The 23,509-nt window shown below is 49.7% G+C and overlaps 1 protein-coding gene across 2 annotated transcripts in view; it reads left to right on the top strand.

Annotated features, from left to right (window-relative positions):
- LOC110479205 (uncharacterized) overlaps window positions 1–23,509 on the top strand; it is a 32,512-nt gene that overhangs the window by 7,341 nt on the left and 1,662 nt on the right. Inside the window, exons 11-30 of one of the 2 annotated variants that reach the window (XM_085557914.1) lie at window positions 248–430; window positions 557–701; window positions 979–1,125; window positions 1,306–1,536; window positions 2,871–3,064; window positions 3,425–3,552; window positions 3,731–3,900; window positions 4,618–4,797; window positions 5,407–5,541; window positions 5,817–5,960; window positions 6,423–6,703; window positions 14,891–15,050; window positions 15,630–15,942; window positions 16,380–16,507; window positions 16,770–16,890; window positions 17,504–17,658; window positions 18,601–21,117; window positions 22,510–22,665; window positions 23,055–23,168; window positions 23,333–23,383. In XM_085557914.1, coding sequence (XP_085414040.1) covers window positions 248–430; window positions 557–701; window positions 979–1,125; window positions 1,306–1,536; window positions 2,871–3,064; window positions 3,425–3,552; window positions 3,731–3,900; window positions 4,618–4,797; window positions 5,407–5,541; window positions 5,817–5,960; window positions 6,423–6,703; window positions 14,891–15,050; window positions 15,630–15,942; window positions 16,380–16,507; window positions 16,770–16,890; window positions 17,504–17,658; window positions 18,601–21,117; window positions 22,510–22,665; window positions 23,055–23,168; window positions 23,333–23,383 — 5,653 coding nt within the window. The remainder of the gene's footprint in view (window positions 1–247; window positions 431–556; window positions 702–978; window positions 1,126–1,305; window positions 1,537–2,870; window positions 3,065–3,424; window positions 3,553–3,730; window positions 3,901–4,617; window positions 4,798–5,406; window positions 5,542–5,816; window positions 5,961–6,422; window positions 6,704–14,890; window positions 15,051–15,629; window positions 15,943–16,379; window positions 16,508–16,769; window positions 16,891–17,503; window positions 17,659–18,600; window positions 21,118–22,509; window positions 22,666–23,054; window positions 23,169–23,332; window positions 23,384–23,509) is intronic. The other variant, XM_085557915.1, reaches the window with a different exon arrangement.

Here is a 23,509-nt window from a genome sequence, read left to right as displayed (position 1 = left end):
AAGACCCCTTCTTCTTGCCGTGCTGCTTCCTCGAGTACTGTTCTTTGTGCACCCCTGCCCAGCCACTGCTTCTCACTGAGGGAAGGCAAAATCCTGCCTTTCCCATTGCCTCTGGAGGATTTTCTTGGGAGGGAAAGAACAAGGTCTTCCTTAGCCCACTGCCCCCAGCTCCATCCTGGAGTGCTGAAAATGGCATTGCTGACTCTTCAGGCCTCTTGATACTTCTGACTGAGCCTTGTCTCTGCAGTGACTGTACAAACCTTCAGAAAACTAGGGAAGAGCTACAGGAACAGCTTGGATTAAGGGAGCGAGAAGCCTTATGTCTGCGTCAGAGTAACGCTGAGCTGCAGATGAAGGAAGAGTCAGCTCAGGCAGAAAAGGCAGAGCAGCAGGAGAGGATGGAGAGAGCACGCCGTGAGCAGGAGCTCCTGTGAGTGTTAAAGCTTTCTCTGGCAGTGCTGGGCTTGAGGAGGCCCAGTGTGAAGGAACGAATGGCCTGCTCCTCTCTTGTAGCATAGACTGTTTTTCTATAAAAGCTTCTTTCCCCTCCTCATAGAGCGAAAGACTTGGCTGCACTTGAAGAAAAACACTCATTACTGCAGAGCGAGTTGGTAGTCAAGGGACAGACACTGGAGAAATTGCAGCTTCAGAAGGATCTTCTGGAGCAAGAGAAGGATGAATTTGCAATGGCTCTGGAGAAGGTATGGACACCTTATTCCTAGGCAGCACTTGTGAGAGTGGGAGCTGTGACACCAAGATCACCCGAGATGTTGCTTCTGGCAGTAGAAGAGAGGGACAATTTTGTTCTTGAAAAATGGTGATTCAGCCAGACAGGCTCTTCGGGATCATTGGTCCCCATGATCTTACTGGGAGCTCTGCCCTAGGAATAAGTCAAAGACATCCAGGGGAGGTGGAGTGGCTGCCTGCAGTCCAGGATTTTGCTGCCCTTGTTGTCCCATTGTTCTTTCGCCTCTCCAGGCAGAACGGTCAGTGGCAGAGCTGACAGGGGCTCAGAACAAGCTGAATGCTGAAAGAGCTGATCTACAGGCTGCAGCAGCCAAGATGAGCAGCATCAATGAAGCTCTTGCATTGGACAAAGTACAGCTGAACAAATATGTGTGGCAGGTGAGCAGAGTTGCCAGAGATGTGCCAGGTGTTTGTCTCCAGCTGCTGCTGTTTCTTAGGCTTCTTAGCTTGGCACAGTCTGCCCAGCTGACTGTGACTGAGTGTTCCTTTTGTGTCTGAGCCAATCTTTCATAGTAATTCTTCCTGTACTTTATTTCCTCTATGTTTCTGTGACTCTAGCTGGAGCAAGAGAAGGAAGTTTTGTCTGCTAAAGTGGATGAGATGGAGAGAGCAAAGATATGTGAGCAGGAGAAGCTGAACTTCTGTGAAAGAGCAGACAAAGAGCTCTATGCAGAGAAAGCCCAGCTAGAGCAGCTGCTGAAGGAAGCAGAGGAGCAACGGGAGGAGCTGTGGCTGGAGCTTAGGACACTGGGAGAGGAGAAAGCAGAAACCCTGGAGAAATTCTGTCAGGTGACCAAAAGTATGGTGCATTCATGTGGGCACTGGGCTGCTTGGATGAGGGAAGCATTACCTGATGGATTCTGCAGTGGTTTTGTCAAGGGGACATGTGATAGTGCTAGAGGTCACAAGGCTTTGCTTGCTCCTTTTTGGAAATGTGTGGGTGGCTTGCAGAGCTGTTCCACAGTTGTCGAAGTTGTCCTCTGCTTCTACAGAGTCTTTTACTCCATCTGTCTTTGTTGGCTTCTTTTTTGGCTCTTGGTAAGCTTGGAAGAGATAATTGTGTTGTCCATTAATCCGAGTAGGTGGCAAAAGAATCAAACTGTGGCAAAAGAATAAAACTCCCTAGCTCTGAATCCTTTTTCTGAAAAAAAAACAAACAAACAAACAAACAAAACAGGTCTGCATGTTTCTGTTGATGCTTTTTGTCATTAATTTGGAGCATGTCCAGAGAAAGGAATGGAGCTGGGGGTCTAGAGCATAGGTGTGACCAGGAGCAGCTGAAGGAGCTGGGGGGGCTCAGCCTGGAGAAAAGGAGGCTCAGGGGGCACCTTTTTGCTCTCTAGAGCTCTCTGTGACAGGAAGCTGCAGCCAGGTGAGGGTCAGGCTCTGCTCCCAGGGAACAAGGGCCAGGACCAGAGGAAACTGCCCCAAGGTGTGCCAGGGGAGGTTTGGATTGGGTGTTACAGGATAGCTGCAAGAGAAGGCTTTGTTTCTGAGGATCTCTGTCAGACAGTCTCAGTTCTGGGGAATGTGGTAGGTTTGGCAAATGCACAGCAGCCAGATGCAACATCAGCCAGACTGTAATGTCCATCAATCACTAAATGTCTGCTCAGCACAAGAGCCACTTCCCTGCGAGGCATCTTCTCTTGCAGAGAGTTGCTTTGAATAGGTGAGGAGGTGATGCTGTGATGTGAGTTTTGTACTTGAAGGGAGAAATCCTGTATATTTTCTCTTGATTCAGCAAGCAAATTTGTTTTCCCAAACCTTCCTGAAAATGTCCATCAAAGAAATAGCTCCAGAGAGAAATTCTGTTTGCCAAGTGGCAGTTGTGGAAGATGCAGTGTTTTTGGGTGACAACGGGGAGTTTGGAGGAGGGATGTTTGTTGGGAAGGAGCTGTCTGGTCCCAGGCAGGACAGCAGGGCCTGACACAGCACTTCCAAGGGAACAGTGCCAGAGGCTTTTGGCAGCCCAGGCTATCAGAGCTGCCTAAGACAGGTGCTGTGAAACTTTGAGCCCAGAGCACAGGTGCTCCTTCTCCTCTGGCTGCCTGCGAGGTGCCACTGGCTGGCTCTGCACAGGGCTCCCGAGGAAGGGCTCGAGCTGTACCTTGTCCCACTTGCAGGTTTCCCAGGAACAAGAGTCATTGGGCAGGGCTCTGGAGCAGCTGCGCCAGGAATCCTCTGGCCAAGAGCATGAAATGGCTCAGGTGTGCAGAGAGAAGGAGCTGCTGGGCCGGGAGAAGGCTGCCCTTGAGGGTCGACTGGCAGCCACAGAGCGCCACCAACATGACCTTTCCAAGCAGCTGGCAGAGACCAGGTAAAGGCAGGGAGCAAACCCTAGGCAGGACAGGGCTGAAGAGCTGTAATGATAAAGGTGGTAAACATTACACAGGCGTTTATAGTATTCTCTGTGCTTTTCAGATGTAGATTTGGCTGTTGAGGCCAAGTTGGGCTGGGCTGTCTGTGCTATGTCAGGCCATAGGGAAGGCCTGGGCAGTCCCTCCGAGGGCCCTGCTCTGCTGTTAAAATGGCACAAATGTGCCTTGTCTGGGCGAGTTTCCACTTGACCCATTTCCCATAGTCAGATGTTGGGATCTTGAGCCACGTTGTCCTGGAATAACCAGCTGTGGGAGTCTGGAGTAAGCAACTCATGTCTCTCTGTGTGTGCAACTTGTAGGTCAGCAAAGGAGAGCCTGGAATCCAGGCTGTTTGCTGCTCAGCAGCAGATATCTCAGCTGGAGGTGACCAGGAACCATCTGGAGGCTCAAGTGCTCATAGTCACACAGGCCAAGGAAGTGATAGAAGGTGAGAACCTCGTGTGCTTTATTTGTGGTGCTGCCCCTGCTTAGAGCAGCTAAGCACCCTGTAAAGCTGCCTCTGTCCACAGGGCTTCTGAGGAGTGGTGGGGCTGGTGGCACTCAAAGGGCCTGAGGTCAGTAAAGTCAGTAGAGACTCTGACTCTTGCTGTTGGTCGTGCTTGCAGGAGAAGTGAAGTGCCTGCAACATGAGCTGGAAGCAGAGAGAGCTCTCAGGAGGCAGGAAAGAGAAGACACAGCTCAACAGCTCCTGCAGGCAGAGCAGCAGCATCACGAAAGCCTCAGGCTTCAGGGAACTGCTCAGCAACTGGAAATAAAGAAGCTCCTGCAAGACCTGGTAGGGGACAGTACACTTCGGAATTGTCCAAGCCAACCCTGTGGGTTAGTTTAGCACAGGCAGAGCCTGAGGGTGTGAAAGGGCAGCAATCCTCTGCCAGAGGCCTCCCGCTGCTGGGCCGGGCAGCAGAGCCAGCAGCTCAGACTTGGAGGTGCCTGAAGGCCGCCAGGATGGTGCTGGGACAGTAAATGCAGCCACAGCTTCAGTGAGGGTGTAAGAGGAGTTCCAGAGCAGGTTGGGCAGTGCCCACCCAAAGCGTGGCAGCCCTGGGCAGGATTGTCCTCGAGTCCCACCTGCCACGGAGCAGATGCCAGCGTGGAGCAGATGCCAACAGTGCTGCTGGCTGCAGGCATGGGAACTCGGTTCCTTTCTTGCTGTGCTTCCACAGTGGACAGAGGGATTAGCTTTGGGCTGGAAGCAAATGGAACAGGCCCCTTATCCCTGGTCCTTCAGTCCTTGTGACTGGGGCATCAGAGAGGGGAATGTGACACGTCCTTTTCTGAGTGCTTGGACTCAACGCTTGGGAAGGTCTTTGCCAACAGAAGAGATTCCAGGAGTCTGTGATTCTTGCACCTGCTGAGCCTCCTTTTGAATTCCATGACAGGACACGGTTTCTGGAGTCTTTTCCAGTTGGGGGTTGTGGGAGGGATGAAGCTTCACCTGTTTCAGCAAGGAGCTTGCCTGGGACTTCATCTTGCAAATTTTTCCTCCCATCAGGCAAATGAGCATGAAAGGCACCATGCAGAGATGCAGGAGATGCTGGAGCAATGGGAAAAAGAGAAGGCAGAGAGAGAGCAGGAGCACAAGAAGGTACTGTTTGAGATGAGGCAGAAAGTTGCCACCCTGCTGGCCCAACAAGAAGAGGAACGAACTAGATTTGAAGATGCCAAGCGAGAGGTAATGATTGTGAGAGGAGAACTGGTGTGATTTTTTGCAAAGCTGGAGTTGTGGGAGATGGCAGGACATGGGGCTGTTGGGCAGCATGCCCTCTGTGTCTTCTATATTGAATTAGGGGAGGTGAAAGCTGAACGAGGCTGTCTTTGGGACCAGGAATGAGCCCTCTCATAGGAAGCCAGGCAGAAACATCAGCTGTCAGCTGAGATATTTCTGCTGCTCTTGTGCTCTGTTGTTCTAAGATGTACCTCAGGGTACCTTCACTGTTCTCTTTCCTCTCCCCTTTTGGTGTTTACTGGCAGGTGTTCGTAGCCAAAGTGAGTTTGTAGGTCTTTTCTTATGTGGCAAAGGGGAGGGCGCAGCAAGAATACTGACAAAAGAAAAATCTATTCAAAGACTTGCCTGGAGTATTTCTGAACAGTAACGCAGAGATGTCCTTGTGGCTGTGTTTTAAGTCACTTCCTGGGAAGCTGTGTCTGCCCCGGGGCAGGCAGTGGCCCAGGTGAGCAGCAGCCCAGTGCTGTGAGAGCACGTGAGCCCATCAGTCTTTGCCTCTGCCACACGGATGTTGCAGGAGAAGTGTGAAGCCCTCTGCTCTTTCCTTCTGTGCAGGTGCTGCTGGAAGAGCAGAAGAAGAAGAGTGCTTTATCAGAGGCAATGCTCCAAACTCAGGGAGAGCTCAGCCGAGCCCACCAGCAGGTCCAGCAGCTCAGGCAGGAGCTGAAAGAGCAGCAAGAGAAGGGGCAGGTCAGTGTGAGTAGGCAGCAACAGAGGGCAGGGCAGTGAGAAGGGCACCAAAGGCAGCTCCTGGCACTGAGGAGGCCAGGGCTGCTTCAGGCCCTGGGAGCACAGAGCCTGGTAAGCTCCAGAGCTCAGCCTCAGGAAGGAAGGTTGCAGTGGAAGCAGAGCTGGGTAGAGAAGCAAAAAGAAACAGCTGAAGCAATGGGATTTTGAGGCAGCAAGTTGAACAAGCTGAGCCAGAGGGCAGGTCCCGGGAAGTTGCTCTGCATTTTGTTTTCCAGACCATTGAGGCAAATCTGCAAGCTGAGCTGCAGGCAGCTCGCAGTGAAGTCCAGGCAGCACAGAGGAGGCATGAGGAAGAGCTACAAGGCCTCAAAGAGGAAATGAATCTCCTCCTTGAGCACAGGGAGGCTCTGCAAAAGCAGGTGAGTGAAACAGCAGTGGCACTGCAGCCATGCAGGGAGGGGTCTGTGGCATTCTTGCTTTTCCATGGCAGAGCAGCAGCTGATGGGGTGATCCCTGGGGCTGTCGCAGGCTCTGGGGGCTCCATGGCAGCTGCTCTGAAGGACACCCAGAGCTCTGCTGAATCTCAGCTGCTGCTCTGGACAGCTGGGCTAGTCCTCTGGGCGGTTGGCCAGCAAGCATCAGCATGGATTCCTGCTGGCCTCTCCTTGCTAGCCTTGGTGTGGGAGGTGCTTTTTCAGGTGCCCTTGGTGGTGGGCCACTTGGAGACTGCAACAAGTTGTCCATATCCAGTGTGAATCTGGTGCTCTCAGGACAGGGAGAAATGGAGAGTTGTCCTCTGCCTTTCCTCACAGCCTGTGCTGTGGCTGACAGTGACAAGCTGTGGCTGTAGCTTCTGACTGCTTTGTTCTGTTTGACTGGAGGTGGGAGAGTTGACATCTCAGCTGGCAGCCTCCCAAGAGTCCCAGGAAATGACTGTCCAGAGAGCCCAGCAAGATGTGAGGGAGGCCCAGGAAGAGTCCAGGCAGAAGCAGTTGGAGGCTGAGCACACCCAGAAGATGCTGGAGGAGGCAAAACATCAGAACAAGGAGCTGCAAGTGCATCTGCAGAACATGGAGAAGGAAAGGAATAGATGGGAAGAAGTGGCTCAGGAAAATTCAGAACTGCAGGCTTCTGTGAATACTCTAGAGAGTGAAAAAGCCAGGTAAATGAAAGCCCGTGGGACTCCGCATTGTGGTGAATGGATTCCCTCTTTGCCATCTTTGCACCTGCCGGGGGTTCTGGCAGCATTTCCTAAGTGGCAGATTCTGAACTCTGGGTGCAGTCACTTCTCATGGTCTGGATGTTGTCTTTCATTTTCTTCTAAGTCTTCAGCTAGAGTTTTTCTGCAGTCAAAGTCTTTTGGGGTAACCCTTTCCCTCTAAGGGGTATTGTGTTGTTAGGTGGGGGTGTTGGCACTGCCCGAGCTGCATTGTAAGGAGCTGGATCCATCCGTCAGCCCCACCTTGGCTCCTGTACCTTGAAGCCTTTGGGATGTGGATCAGCTTGGCTTCTGATGTTTTTTATTGACATAAGACATGTTAAACCCATGATTTTTTTATCTAAGCCAGATGAAGATGATCACAGAATGGTAAGGCTGGAGGCACCACAGTGGCTCATCTGGTCCCACCTCCCTGCTCACACAGGGTCATCTTAGAGCACATGGAACAGGATTGCATCTAGATGGTTCTGGAATGTCTCCTGTGAGGGAGCCTCCACAGCCTCTCTGGTCAATCTGTTCAGTGCTCGGTCACTGCACAGGAAAGAATTTCTTCCTCCTGTCCAGGTGGAACTGCCTGGGGATGGCTCCCTGCCCGTTCCTCTGTGCCATTGCTGGGCCCCAGGGAGCAGAGCCTGGGCTCTGCTTTGCCCCTCCCTGCACACCGGGACACCCAGGGCTGAGGCCCCTCTCCCTGGGGCTCCTCTCCAGGCTGAGCAGCCCCAGCTCCCTCAGCCTTTCCTGAGCACCGAGATGCTCCAGGCCCTTGCTCAGCTGCGCAGCCTCCGCTGGCCCTGCTCCGGGACCTCCCTGGCCCTGCTGTGCTGAGGAGCCAGAGCTGGACACAGCACTCCAGATGTGCCTCACAGGGCTGAGCAGAGGGACTGAATCCCCTGCCTGACCTGCTCTGCAATGCTCTTCCCAGTGCTTTCCAGGATCCCAGTGGCCCCTTGGCTACAAGGACACACTGCTGGCTCATGGAAAGTTTCTTGTCCACCAGGACCCCCATGTCCTTCTCCACAAAGTTGCTTCCCAGCAGGTTGGCCCCAGCCTGTGCAGGTGCCTGGGGCTGTTCCTCCCCAGGTGCAGGACCATGTCTTAGCCCTTGTTGGATTTCAGAAGGTTCCTCTCTGCCCATCCCCAGGCTGCTGAGATCCCTCTGAGAGGATGCACAGCGACCCTGTGGGAGGGACTGACCACCTCATCCAAGTCATTGTTGAGCAAGTTCAACAATAGTGGGCCCAGGAGTGAACTCTGGGGGACGCCACTAATGACAGGCCTCTAATGAGCCCCTGTGCCACTAATTACAACCTTCTGGCTTCTGCTGTTCAGCCAGTAACTCAGTCCAGCCCATTATCCACTCCTCCAGCCACCACTGCCTGAGTTTCCCAAGTAGGATGTTGTGAGAGACTATGTCAAAAGCCTTGCTGAAATCCAGGTAGACAATATCCACTGCTCTCCCTTTGGCCACCCAGGTAGATGTTTCATTGTAGAAGGCAATCAGGTTGGTCAGGCATTATTTATCTTTAGTATATCCATGCTTACCATTCCTGATCACCTTTTTGTCCTTCCATGTGGGGAAGAGGGGACCTCCAGCATGAGGTACCCCATCACCTTTTCAGAGATTTAGGTGATTCTGACAGGCCCAGAGTTCCCTGGGTCCTCCTCCATGCCCTTTCTGAAGACCAGAATGACATTTGCTTTCTTCCAACCCCAGGCACCTCTCCTGATCTCCATGACCTTTCAAAGATAATGGGGAGTGGCCTCACTTTGGTGTCCACAAGCTCCCTCAGCACTCATGGACACATCCTGTCAGGGCCTAAGGACTTGTGGATGTTGAGTTTGCCCAGGCATTCACCTAGTCCTCCTTGAAAGGAAAGTCTTGCTAAGGTGTCACTGCAGGCCCCCAGCTGGGTAATAATTAGCATTGACTCCATGATTGCAGAAGGATGAACAATTGCTTTATTATATAATCTTATATTATACTATACTATACTATTAAGAAATTCAGTAACCTTTACAGCCAGTCTGATACAGCTTTGACCTAATTGGTCAATTCATCCAAACACCATTCAGTGTCCACTTAAAAAATCACCCTTTGGTACACAAATCTCCAAGACACATTCCACATGTGCAGAACAGCAGGTGCAACAAGTGGAGATAAGAATTGTTTTTCATTCTTTTTTCTGATCTTCTCACAGCCTTCCCTGGGAAAATGCCTGGGAAAGTCTGTGCCTGCTCTGTGTGGCCAGAGAACTGCTACCACACTAAGGGATAGTCTTCCTTCCAACATTCCTTTAGCCTGGTCTCCCGGGCCAGAGATCCCCGTGGGCTGGTCTTAACCAGTACAGACCAATGCAAAGAAAGGCACTCAGGAACTCTGCCTTCTCTGCATCCCCTATTACCAGGATCTCCCCTCCGTTTAGGAACACACAGAGACATATCATCCTTGGTTTTCCTTTTGTAACTGATATATTTAAAAAAGCTCTTCTTGATGTCCTTGATGTCCTTGCCAGGATTTAATTCCAAGGTGGTCCTTAGTCTTCTTTGTGTAATTTCTAATTACTCCAACAATCTCTATATATTCATTCTAAGTGGCCTGAGCCTGCTTCCATCTTCTCTGTACTTCCTACGGCTTTTGGGGGTCACTTGTGGCTGTCCCCCTCCCCTCCCCGGCCCCCCGGGACCCTCCGGCTAGCTGTCCCCTCCGGGGCCGGGGTTTGCCGCGGTCCCGCTGCCCTGGGCTTACCAGGCAGCGGCTGGGTTAGCACAGTCGGAGCACCGGTGTTGCCTCGGTCGCCACAAGGAGTCGAGATAAAGAGACAAAGAGAGGTTAATTGTGTGCAGTCCAGAGAGATTGTATTGCCTGAACGGTTGCAGGGACAAAAGACGCTGGGCTACTGCCCAGATACAGTTTTATACAGCAAAATTAAGAGATAAAGTCTAAACAATAGAGACAGTGTCCAGCCTGGGCACATCAGAATCACCCCAGGGGCCAGGTCCAATGGGAACTGCTCAGGGTTGGGGAGAAGGAGGTTACAGAAAAATGCTGAAGCGAAACTTTCCTGAAACAATGGGGCATACATAAATGTATTTTTTCCTCAGTTTCCCATTCCCAAGGCCTTTCTAAAACCCTTCCTCCACACTACCATGCCAGCATGATAGCAACATCTCCCTCTTCTTTACTTAATAAGATGAACGGTGCCTTGGGAGAAGGTAAAACTGTGGCTCTTAAACTGCGGTGTCAATCTGCTTGTCATCTTCCCACCAATCACTTTCCGTGGCAGCAGCAGCGATGAAAACCGGTGCGGAAGCCTTCGGCTTCGAGGTGATGACCTTGGAGATGATTCACTTCAGAATCCCAAATGCTAACAGAACTAAAAACAATGCAACTAGAAAGTAAAAGATGTCTTTTAAAAGAGACACTGCCCACCCCAAAAGGTCCCAGTCTTTGAATAGATCTTTAAACCAATCCTCATTTTCCTGCTTCACACTCCCAATGAGGCTTCTCATTTCCTGAATGGACGAGTGGACACTCTGACCTTTAGATGACAGATCAAAGCAACACAACCCAACAAACTCTTTACATCTATGACCATATGCCAACAGCAGGAAATCAATAGCTGCCCTATTTTGGAGGGTAGCCTTTCTGGTTATTTCTTTATCTTCTAGGAGGTCACTCAGGGCTGCTGATGTTAAATTTGCCTGCTTTGTCACCCAGCATTCTAGATTGCCTAATTCACTCAATGCTTTGGCTGCCGCAACCCATGGTAAAAACACAGAATGGCAACTCTTTTGGATTTTGCCCAATGATAAATTTCTGCATCACAATGTTCATCAAATTGACTTGCACTCTGCTTAGTAATTTTTGTCTCGCCTTTTGCTTGCCCGATTGGAATTTGGGTCATGTTGGGGGAAGCAAGGGTCAGATGCCCAAAAGTGCATGGACCTCCAATAAGACGAGAGGGGATTCTTGGGTGTGCTCTGTCCCCACAGATAAGAAACATTCCCTTGTCCAGCTTGCGTGGACGGAAATCAGTGGTGGATGCAAATTTCAGCTTGTAGACAGCTGTGCACCATTGACCTGCTCTACCTTGTACTGTTTGACATGCTCATATAGTTTTACTTTGGTTGGGGAAAAATCAAATTGAATGCAATATTCAGCTTTTGTGGAGCCCAGGAGTTCTAATTCCTGGGGCTCTCCCTTGGCAGTGGGCAAGTGTAGGACCCATCTTTGCCACAAAATGAGGGGGTTTCACACTGGTATTTTAACTTGTTCTACAGCTCCTTGGCGCCTGTAGAACTCTGCCCACGCCTCAGGTGTTTTATTTTTGTTCACCTGCTTTTGCAAGTGGACCAGACTGATTGGGAACTCATCCCCCTTACTTGGAACCCCTACTAAATATGTGGACATCGGATTTTCTGCTGAGGCAGTAGACAAACGCATGTGATCTTGTTTCAAGGCTTGGGTGAGTGTGACCCACACATTTTTCTTGGGCTGTGGAACAATCCACACCTCCACCGTGGAAGGGTAGATGGCCGTTCCCTGGAACCAAATGATGAGCAGGAATGTGGAAATTGACATTCTGCTAGTCTGAAAGAAAGATAAAATCATACAACAAGGTAAACTAACTCTGAAAAAGATACAATTTGCTCTGCCAGTATAAAGGAAAACAGGAATTATGGGTCTCCTCCTTCCTTGTGGCGTTTTGTTTGACGCAACTGTGTTCTCTGTGGGATTCCCCTGAGCATCAGGGGGGTTACTCTGTGGTGGGCTCACTCCCTGTTCAGCAGTATATGGTCTGACCCATTTCTTAGGAATCCACCTGAGTCCGGAGGGTGTGGACACGCACGCATACCCCTGTCCCCAAGTGGTCCCTGGATTTCTCCAGAGTCTGGATCCCTAATTAACACTGGAGGTCTCTCTTCGGGTCTGAGCTGCTGATGTTGTTTAAAATGACGCAGGACTGGGGGTTCAAGCCTATCAAAAGAACAATTTAAGAAGTTAATGGTGAAAAGGGCTTTGCAGAGCCTCATCTGTGGAGACATGGCCTGAATATCTCCCCACTGGCAAAGGAGGACCTTTTTTAAGGTCTGATGTGTTACTTCTATCACAGCCTGGCTGGTGGGGGAGTGTGCAATTCCTGTCTGATGGTTCACCCCCCACTCTTGTAAAAACTCCCCAAATGCTCTGGAAATATAGGCTGAGCCATTATCTGTCTTGATGGTGGTGGGGACCACCAAGGCCACAAATGCCTGCATAAGATGTTTTTTGGCATCTGCAGCTCTCTGTCCACTGTGGGCTGAGGCAAAGACTGGTCCGGAGAAAGTATCTACTGAAACATGTACATGTTGGAACCTCCCGAATTCCTGTATATGTGTGATGTCAGTTTGCCACACTTCACAACTGCGGAGTCCCCTGGGGTTCACTCCTGAACTCACGGTTTGTAGAGTGGACTCCTGATACTGGGGGCAAGCAGCCACGATTGCCTTGGCCTGGTCATGCCGCAGTTGGAATTGGCGGACCAGTCCTGGGGCATTTTGATGAAACGATGGCTTATCTTGGCCTGCTAAGGATATTTGGTTGACCAACCAGCTGCAGAGGGGTGGCCAGTGCATCTGCCCTACAGTTACCTTCTGCTATAAAACCTGGGAGATCGTTGTGTGATCTCACATGCATTACAAAGAAAGGCTGCTCTCGTTGTGAAACCAGATGGATTAGTTTTGAGAACAAACTGAATATCACTGGGTTGGAAACCTCTTTGAGCACTGCATGTTCTGCCCTGGACACCACACCTGCCACATATGTCGAATCTGTAACTATATTAATTGGTTCTGAAAACCTCTCAAAGGCCCTGACAACAGCGTCCAGCTCAGCAACCTGTGGGGAGCCCTCCACAACCTTTACATCAGCTTCCCACTGCTGAGTCTGGGGTCTTTCCATGTGATCACAGATTTGTGGGACGCTCCCGACGCGTCTGTGAAAACTGTCAGTGCTTTCAGTGGTTCACTGCTCTGGATACTTTTTGGAATCAAATGAAACTGCACTTCAAACAATCTGTGGCCTGGATGGCTGATGAGAATTTGTCCAGTGAAACTGTCTAAGGAGAATTGCAAGTTTTCATTGGTCTGAAACAGGTGCTCAAGTATTTCCTTGGAGAGTCTCCCTGTGGATATTCTGATAGGGAGATGAATGCATGCGAAGTCACACCCCACCAACACCTGCAGACGAGCTCTGGCCTGCATGATCAGCTGGGCCATCAACTCTTGTGGCTTGGTGATACTTTGGGACAACTGATGACCAAGGAACACCCACTCTATAATTAAGAGGGGATCCCGTTGGTCTATGTCCCATTGAAAGATCAATCCATGGAGGTGTGGCAACTTACCAAGGATGACGAATCAGAAGGGCAGGCCCTCACGACACCTGTGGGCCTGTCTGCTAGGGTGGACTGAATTTTCTCCAAAGCAGCCCTGGCCTCCTGAGTTAGGGCCCTCGGGGAGTCTAACTCTTCTCCCCCCCTCAATAAATTGAAGATGGGAGACAACTCTCCCATGGTGAGCCCCAGCCAGGGTCTGACCCAATTTAGAGACCCACAAAGCTGGTGGAGATCCCTTAATGTTTTTGGATCATCATTTATCATTGGTCTCTGGGGTGTGATGGTTCTGTTACCAATTTCAAGGCCCAGATACTTCCAAGGCGGCAGGTGCTGCACTTTTTCCTTCTGCAACTCAAATCCAGCTGTCCTCCAACGCCTCTGCAAGTACGTTGTCACTGTTGGCACAGACAAGGACATAATCCATGTAATGATACAAAATGCAATCTTTCCACTTGGCACAGACTGGGGACAGAACTCTGGCCACATACCACTGACAGATGGTGGGAGAGCATTTGAGACCCTGAGGAAGGACTGTCCAAAGGTAGCGTTTCATGGGAGCCACTCTATTAAGAGAGGGCTTAGAGAAGACAAAGCATGGTGCATCATTTGGGTGTAGGGGAATTTGAAAGAAGCAGTCTTTGATATCAAGCACTGCTAATTTCCAATTTTGGGGAAGCATCGATGGGGAAGGCATTCCTGGTTGAAGAGATCCTATGTCCTCAATGACATTATTAATTTTTCTCAGATTGTGGAGGAGCTGCCACTTGTCTTTCCCCGGTTTCTTAATAATGAACACCGGAGAATTCCAAGGGCTCTGGGTTTCTACTATATGTCCCTTTGCCAATTCCTCTTTTACAATTTGAGAGAGCGCTCTCCTTTTTTCTGTAGCCAGCGGCCACTGTTCTACCCAGACGGGTGTATCTGTGAGCCACTTAAGTTTTTGGGGCGCGATAGCAACACTTCCTGCTTGCGCTTGAGGAATGACAGGAGTTCTTTGCTCATCCTGAGACTCAGGTCTCTTTCCCCCTTTGCCCAATTTCTTGCTCACTAGGATGTATTGTTGTTGAGCCTGGAGGGAGTGATCCTTGAATATCACCTTGTATCCCTTTAGTCTGCAGGGCCTGTTCTCATGTGCTTCTTTCAAGAAGGTCCCTGGAGAGACTGCAGTTTGCTCTCAAGAGGTCTGTGGTTGTAATCTTGCTTGGTGCCCTGCTTTTTCCTCACCCCCAGCTGAACTCCACAATCTCATTCATAGGCAGTGCATCCAAGGGTGACCTCAAGCTCACATCTCCAACAAGGCCTTCCCTGATTGTTAGAGTAAGGTTGAGCAGCATGCTGTTCCTTGTGGGATCCTCCACTGCCTGTGACAGCAAGTTTTCATGAATGCTTTCCATAAACATCCTGTACTGTCTTGCTTCTCTAGCTGATGGCAGGGAAGCTAAAGTTCCCCACAAGAACCAGGGCCTGTGACTCTGAGGTTGCTTTATGTTGCCTTAGAAAGCCTTCTACTTCTCCTCCTGTTTAGGTGGCCTCTAGCAAACACCCACAGCAATGTCATCCTTCCTTGTCTGTCCTTTAATTCTGACCCATAAGCTCTGGACTCACTCATCATCTACCCCAGACAAAGCTTGACACATTCTAAATGTTGCCTGATGTAGTGGTCAACTCTATCAGTTGAGTTGGAGTTGACCAACTCTGAGGCACCCAAGGGATATGAATGTCTCTCATGGTATCTGTTGGCCTTGTGCTACAGGCTAACTCTGTCTCTGGAAAAAAAGGATCTGAGCCTCAGAACCCTGGAAGAAAACAACCTGGCCCAGATCAATCAGGTGTCTCAGCTTCGTTCTGCCCTTACCCAGGCTGAGGAGCTTCACTCAGAGCATAGAAGAGAAATGCAGGAGCGCAGCACCCAGGTAAGCTGTGCAGTGGCATCCTCTTCTCCAGGGACACACAACACCACCTTTGGCTTGGAGGCCCCAAGCTCTTTCCCCTCCTGGCAGCATCCACAGCTGCCGTGTTCTGCCTGGGGCTGCTGCTGCACCCTGAGGCCCAGGCTGGATCTGCTGTCTGCTGCCGAAGTTTTGCACCGTTCTCTCCCGGCTCCCAGCAGGAAATCTGGGAGGGGAAGCAGCAGCAGCCTCCTCTGGAGCTCCTCTGTCCCTCCATGAGCAGTGTTGTCCCAGACAGAGTTGGTGCCTGTGCTGGCACTGAGCAATGTGGGGACACAGAGGTGGCTGTGGCAGGCTGGGCAGGGCACTTCCAGCACAGCCATCTCAGCCAGCTGCTGTTCAGGGCTGCAGCCTCAAGGATGCCCACTGCCTCCCTTTCCCTCTTTTCTCTACATTTGTCTCCATTGGAATCCTTGCTTTTGTGCCTTCTGGTTTTGGCATGGCTTTTGCCTGAAATAATTTCTCCTTCATTCCTCCCACTACTCCCCCTCTGCGGCCTCAGGAGCAGCCCTGTCCCTGAGGCTCTGTGCATCCATCTTCCAGATCCAGGCCCTGCAGGACACACTGCTGCAGATGGAGGCTTCCCAGGCAACTCGAGAGCAGCAGCTGCTGCAGGAACTGGAGGAGTCTCGAGCAGGAGAATGTGCCTTGAGGGACTCTGTGGACGTGCTGGAGGCTGAGGTGTCTGAGCTGCGTGTGAGGCTCCAGAGCTCCGAGAACAGAGCAGAGACCTTGGCCATACAGTGTCAACAGGCCAGTGATGCCCACCAGGAAACTCAATCCCAGCTGGACAAACTGCTGTTGGCTCTCCACCAGATGATCAGGGACAGCAGAGACTTGGTCACTTGGAGCTCTGGCAAGTGTGGGAGGCTGGGTGAGCAGGTGTGGGAGAGCAGGTGGAGTGAGTGGGTGTTCCTGGTCACCCTGGTATCACACACTCACCCTGTCAGTTTAGGCTGACTCAGGCCTTGGGAAGTCTTGACAGTTTGACTTCCCTGTAGAGACACAAGTCCATGTTTGTATGTAGAGAAATGATCAGAGTCATGAGAGAAGGAACCAAGTCCTGTCAAGCTCGTGCAGGGGCCAAGTCCATGTCAAGCCCAGGGCCCTTGCAGTTGTCTCTAAGGCAATGCTGACATTAGTGGTCATCAGAATAATGTCAGCCTGTGCCACACATCCTGCTGCAAGGTGAGCTCTAAGACAATGACAAAGGCACCTCCTCCTAGGTAGAGAGGCCTTGTTTCTTGGAGACCACTGGATTAAATCTTGAAAAAGATTGTCTTCTCTTTTCAGAAGAGGGTCATGTCATGGGTCTAACTGCTTCTCAGGCTGGAGATGTCCCTGCAGAGCTCACGGTGGACAGAGTGGCAGCAGCTCTGCAACACCTGCAGCAGCACCTGGAACATTCCCAGAAAGATCTGGTAATGTGTGCCCAGTGCACCCAGAAATCCTATATTGCTGTTGGGCTGCTGGACAAGCACTGTGCCAAGGCCAGAATGGGTGTCAGTCCTTGTAGGGAGCTTGGCTTACTGGGATGGGGAGGAAGGAGGATCACAATCACATCTACCACTACAGTCCAGCTGTCCTTTCCCACATAGCTATTTCTGCTTTAGTGTTTGTAACCCTTTGTCTCCTGCCAGCAGTGGCAATGACATGTGATTCTTCTCCTCTTATCTCTTCCAGAATGATGCAAGGAACAAGATACAGGCCTTGGAACTGGAGCTGAGCACAGGGCAGGATCAGATAGACAATCTCAGAGCCAGCAATCAGGAGCTGCAGATACAGTTGCATGAAAGTCAGACAGGTACAGCTTCTCTTCTCCCACCCACTGCCCCATTCTGTCTCTCCAGTGGGGTTCTTTGATGTCACATAGAAAAAAAAAAAAATGGCAGAGGGGAAAAACAACCAGCTACCACACTAAGGTATCCATCCAAGTGCCAGTGAAAGCTTTTTCTTGAGAAAGATGCTGTGGCTTGCAGAGCCATCTGGCTGTGCTAGGGCTGGTCCTGGGCTGGAGCCTTTCATGGGCCGTGTCTCTGTTAAGGAGCTGTAGCTGGGTGCCTCAGCTCGATTCCCCCAAACTCCAGGCCCTGCCAGAGCCTCCAGGGCCATTGGCCTCTCTGAGCAGGGCTGAACAGGCATCCCCTCTCCTTTGTCCCTCCTGGATTGCTCACTCTGCACAAGGCCAAGAGCAAACACACATTCCTAGCCCTCTGAACCTTGCCCCTTTCATTCCTGCTTTTTACTCTGCCTGGAAGTTTCCTTCATTTCTGTCAGCTTTGGAGCCCTTGTGTGCTTAGGGCCTGGCAAACACCGGCAGGCAGAGAAGACAGTGCTGTTGTCTCTGCAGGATGCACATCAGTGTGACTTTGCTTTGCTTGTCCCCTTCTCCTTCTCCTTCCCCTTCCCTCCTGCAGCAATGTTGAGGGCAGAGCACCAGAAGACCTCTCTAGAAAATGCCTTGAAGGAAGAGACCATTGCCTTGCAGGAAGAGGCTGTGACTCTTCGTCAGGAGGTGGCATCTCTGAAGAGGAAATTGGAAAACCTGGAGAAGGAAAGGAAGGATGTGCTGGTGAGATTGGTAGATGCCACAGAGGGCCATTTCCTAGCTATGTTTGGACCTTGTGTTAATAGTTCTAAGGAACAGCTTTTTCCAGTTAAACTCTTCTAACTACATTCTTCTGAATAAGGAAGAAAAGATGTTGTAGTCATGCCAAGGCAAATTAATGCTAGGGCTGCTGATTTTCCTCCATGCTGGGCTTCTGTGCTCTAGAAGCTTTAGTTCTCAATATCCACACTGTCTCTGTGGACATTGCATGGTTTGGGGAATTCCTTGTGTCCAAACCCTTGTCCAGATTCCTAAATATATGGAAGGGTTAGAGGGGTGAGTTGACCAAGTTTGCTGTTAATAGAAAGGTGTTTGGCCTTGGCCATCTGAGAGCAGCCAGTGGGGAGAGAAGAGAGGAAAGCCAAGTGCTGATCCACACCAGGACATGAGCCTGCAAGGGGAGAACTCGTCCTGAGTGGCAGCAGGGAATGACAGACTGATCTGGCCATTGCTGCTCCAAGAGAGGGCAGTGGGGCTCTCGGGGATGGAGCCATGGAAGCTCTATATGGGAGAGGTGGAACACCACTCCTGTCAGCCCAGCCCCAGGGAAGGAAATGCTGGGGGTGTTTGCTCTTGCCTTCCTCCCTGATGGAGAGCACATCCTCGTGGCACTGCCTAAATCCTACTTAGCATGGACTTGAAATCCTGGCTGCAGTTCTGGCAGCTCCTGCCCAAAGGAGCACTGGAACTGAGCTGCAAGAGGTCGGGGAAGGGCAGAAAGGAAGCTGGGACAGGCTGAGCGAGCTGGGCAAGAGCAGCATCAAGGGGGGAACCAGCAAAGGTCTGCAGCATGCCGAGGGGCAGAGAGAGAGGGGCAGCCTGTGCCTGCCCCTGCAGCAGGAGTCCAGATCTGCTCTGAAATGCAAACCAAGAGAGAGAATGAATCTTTTCCCCCTTGTTTTACAGCATGAATGGGACAGACTGCAGTCAAATAAAGAAAAATTAGAGTATGAAATAAAACTTCTGAATGAATCAGTCACAGCCTCTGAAACCCGAGCAAATACAGCAATAGACAAGAATCACTCCCTTGAACAAGAACTCCAAACTGCCCTGTCCATGTTAAAAATTAAAAATGAGGAAGTGCAAAACCAGGGGAAGAAAATGGAGATTCTTCAGAAAGAGGCAGCAGAGACCAATGCTTTGCAGGAGCATCTCACTCGTGTGACTGCCATCCTGTCAGAGAGGGAGGGAGAAATGAAGTTGTACCAAGAGCAGATGAGACTGTTGGAAAAGCAGAAAGAAATGCATAAAACTGCTCTTAATCAGGTTATTAAGGATATAACCGAGAAAGAACAGAAGACAGAATCCCAACAGGAACAGATACAGGAGTTGGAGAAGCAGCAAGAAAAGCAGAGGATCATTTTAAGCAAAATGAGCCAAGAGCTGGAAGAGAAGGACCAAGAGATCAGATCCCAGCAAGAACTGATAAGGGAGCTGGAGAAGCAATTAGAATTGCAGAACTCTGCTGTCAGCAGGGTAAGCAAAGAGCTGGAGGAGAGACACCTGGAGATCAAATTCCAGGAGGAGAAAATAATGATTCTAGAACAGCATGGTGCAGTACAAGTCAGAAATCTGCTTGTGGATCTTGATGATATGAAAGGAAACCTGAAGGAGAAAAGGTTGGAGCTTCTTTCTCTAACTCAACAGATTCAAGAACTGGAAAAGGAGAGAGAAGATGTGAAATCTCTAAATGCTAGCCTTGAACACCTCAGGACTGTTCTTAAGGACAGAGAGAGTGAGTGTGACACTCAAAGGGAAGAGTTAAGGCTCTTGCAGCAGCACAAGGAGCAGCAAGACAGGCATCTGCAAGAGCTTCTTGGTGAAGTAGAAATCATGACACTTTCTTTATCTAAGAAAGATCAAGAGCTTGAGTCACAACAAAAGCAAACGCAGGAAGTTGAAGAAGTCATGGAAATGCAGTTAAAGACTGTCCGTGACCAACTGGAGCAGACCTTAGCAACCTTAAAAGAAAAAGAAAGACTTATGGACATCCAAAAGCAACAAACAAGGAGCTATGAGGAAAAAAAAGAGGAACAGATTAATGTCTTGCACAGAGACTTAGAATACTATAGGACAATATTGAAAGAAAAGGATTTAATGATTGAATCTCAGAAGGAACTGATTGAGACCTTCCAAAAACAAAAGCAAGACTCTGAACAGCAGAAACAAATTCTGCAGTGTATTCAAATGGAACTAAAGGAAAAAGAGCAGGAAATTTTGTCCCTTAGAAAGCAATGTGAGGCATGCAAGGAAAAGGTGGAAAAGCATGAAGCTGAGCAAAGACATTTCCAAGCAACAAATCTGACTCTGAAAGAAAAAGAAGACAAGATTTGTGTTCTGGAGGATGCCATCACAAAGCTTCAACAGCAGAAGGAAGAAACAGCGGTGCACACTAAAGCCATACTGCAAAAACTAGAATATGCTGAATCTTCTCTTGAAGCTAGACATCAAGAGATAGTATCTTTGCAAGTGCATGTCCAGGACCTACGAGAGCAGAAGGAGGTGGCAGGCAAGCAGGCCAAAAGTCTAGAGCAGGATCTAGACAAAGCAAGGCAGATGTTGAAGAAGATCAATTTGGAGTTCCTCAAGCAGACAGAGCAAATTAACACATTCCAGCTTCGTGAAGAAAGCATGAAAGTAGCACTAACATCATGCCAGAAGCAAGTGACTCTATTTGAGGAAGTGGTGAGGAAGAAAGATGAGGACAATGACACTCTTAGGCAAAAACTCCAGCATGTAGAAGAAGAACTAAAGACTTTGCAGAATCTCCAGCTTAGGCTAACTGAGAAGAATGAAGAGGTTAGACATGATGAAGAGCAAGAGCCCCTGAAAGAAACCTTCCCTGAGAGAGAAGGAGAGATCATGGCTCAAAGTGAGCAAAAGCAGTTAGAAGTGGAAGTAAGAGCTCTTCGGGAAGATCTCCAGCATGTTCAGCAGACTCTGACAAAGAAGGATAAAGAGATCAAGGACCAGACAGACAGAATCAAGTATTTAAAGAAGACTCTGATAGAGAGAGAACAAGAGCTTAGGAGGCAGAGTGAGCTCCTGAAAGAATTAACATTGGCTTTACAATGGAAAGATGAAGGGGAAACCCAAAAGAAACAAATTCAAAAACTCCAAAAATGGGAGGAGGAAGAAGTAGAGAAGAGGAAAATTCTCCAGGTGAGAGACCATCTCTTGCAAAGGCAGAAGGAAATTACCCAACAGTTGGAAGCTGAGAGGGAAGCCAATGATGAAGAGTTGGCATATGTGGCTGCTGCTTTGAAGCAGAGAGAAAACAGAGAACATGAATGGAGAGAGAACGCTCAAGTCATGAGTGCTGCACTGAGCAAGAGTGAAATGGCCAATGGGAATCTGAAGAAAGAAATAACCATCCTGCAGAGAATGATTTCAGAGAGAGACACAGACCTATTTCATCAACAGGTAGGCACTGGCATTTATCTTCAGTCTACTCCAGTGTCCCTGAACTATTCCAGTGCTTCTTCCCATGAAGAGGTGGGTCTCTATCCCCGTCACTCCAGGCCTGCTTGGGTAAAGCAGCCTGGGCTGCAGCAGGCAGCCTTGTCTGTCTGCCTGGCTCCAGCCAGAGGCCACTGACTGCCAGATTGTTTCCTGGCTCGCCCAGAATGACTGATCCAGCTCTGGAGCTTGCTGCTCAGATCAGATCCAGGCCAAAAGCTGGGCATGGGGAGCTGCTTCTCCTATGCCCATGCAACATATGGGGGTTTGGATGTGGTGTGGGAAATAATGGAGCAGATGAGCAGAGTGATGAACTAAACTGAGCAGAGTTTTTTACCAAGAGCTGAAGAGCAGCTGCACTGTTTCGAGGATGCTTCCTGAGATGGAGATTTCTGAGCAACAACTTTTCCAGTGTATTAAAGGAATGGGATTTCTTTTATTGCCTGGTCAGGTTACTTATGGCTTGAGAAATATTACTTGCAGTCTGATCCGGGAATGCTGTCACATATTGAGATCTGTTGATGGGAAGTAAAGATGTGACAAGAGCAAGAAATGTGAAAAGAGCATGAGGTTTCAGTTACATCCATGTAGGTCAGGTATGCAGGAAGGTTCAGTCAGGTAATGCAGTGGCATCCATACAGGTTGATTTACTGCTGATACCAAGACTGCATTTATAGGTGCTCCAAGGAGCAGTTCATTAAGAAAAGCACAAAGGAGGAGGAGGTGGCTCCTGACTAAGTTTCAAGCAATGCTTATTGCCTGATTGATAACATGGTATTTTCAAAAAGCAGTTCTGTATGAGGATGTAACAGGTAAAGTGAATAGAGAAAAAACTGTAGTGTTTTATCACTGCAAATATGTATGCTTCACCAACATCTTGCATGTTTGGTTGTCTAAGGACAGAGAGTAGAACTGTAGGTAGGAGAATTTAGTGATGATCAAAGAGGATGACCAAAGATGGTAATTAACTTCCCCAAGGGGAGTAAAGTTTAAATATTTACAACTGACAAGAAATGGCTGAGAGAGAGGTAGAGACATTACAGAGCTTTATAAAACTATGAAGTGTCTGGATAGGAAATTAATGCTTCCAGTCTCTCAAAACCAGAATGGGGAACACTGAAAACAAAACTAGCAGGAAGCAGATCCAGAACAAAGTACTCAATTCTCCAAGGGGATTTGGTGGAGGGGCCCTAGAGAGAGAGTGTGTGTTGTTTTGGCCTATGGACAAGGAGAAGAAGAAGGACCTTAACACTGTCCGTTCCTGCTGTGGTCACTCTCCACCGTATATATTGATTCTGGCACCCTTCTAACATTTATGTGGCACCAGCTCATGGAATCTCCTCTCTGAATGCCCAGCAGGCTGTTGCTGAAGGGGAGCAGCTGTCATGGCTGTCAGAGAAGAGACTCATGTTGCAGAGCCTGGAATGTCTGCAGCGAGCAGTTGCAAAGCTGGAAGATGATAAGGTGGAGCTCAAGCAACAAAACACTGAACTCAGGAGGACTCTTGAGCAGGTAAATTGAGCTTTTGCTGCCGCTGCAGAGCCTCAGGCTCCTCTGGAACTTGGCACCTCAGCCCAGGCAGTGCTTTGGAGACCTCTGCTTGTTTCCTTGCCTCTCCCTGTCCCTGCTGTGGGTTCACCCTTTTGTTTGTTCCCTCTCTTGGGCAGCCCATGGCTTTCACAAGGGCACCTTCACTCCACTGCCTCCCTCCCTGGCCCTGTGTCCCTGCACACACACTGGCCTCTCTTGCACAGCCCCCAGTGAGGGCTTTTTGCCCTCAGTGTTGTCTAGTGCAATTTGAGGTCTCAGAGCAGAGATCTCCTTGCCATGATGCCCAGGGATCCTTTTGTGCCATGTTTCCTGACAGGTTTCTGTGATCCTCTCTCCCATCCAATGTGCAGGTGGAACACGAACGGAGGAAACTGAAGAGATGTTTTAGGGGTCGGTTATTCCCAGATGCCTCTGGATTTTCTCTCTCTGAGTCTGACCAGTGCAAGTTGCCTGCTTCTGGACAGGTGAGAACAACATGTTCCTTGGTATGAGGAGGCTTTGGTCATACAGAGGAATGATGGGAAATCCCAGTGGGAGCAGCCCTCCAGTACAGACCTAATAGAAGTTGAATATTGCCTGTGGCTGTGACCAAACAGACTGAAAAAACATCCTTTCATTTTCTTCACAGGAGGAGTCTCATGCTCACTGCAGTCAGCGCTTAGTTGAATTACAGAACCAGGTGAGGAGTAGGTAAACTTTCATCAAAGGTTGCTGTGTCTGTACTCATGGCCACAGCTGTGCATGCTGCTACAGCCTGAGTTGTGTTCAGCTCTCAGGAAGTGAGTACTGCATGTGTTGTCAGTTG

This window comes from Lonchura striata, chromosome 20, assembly GCF_050655825.1.
Source record: "Lonchura striata isolate lonStrDom1 chromosome 20, ASM5065582v1, whole genome shotgun sequence".
Taxonomy (NCBI): Eukaryota; Metazoa; Chordata; class Aves; order Passeriformes; family Estrildidae; genus Lonchura; species Lonchura striata.
The sequence above is the reverse complement of the archived record's forward strand: the minus strand, read 5'-3'. Positions and strand labels throughout refer to the sequence as shown.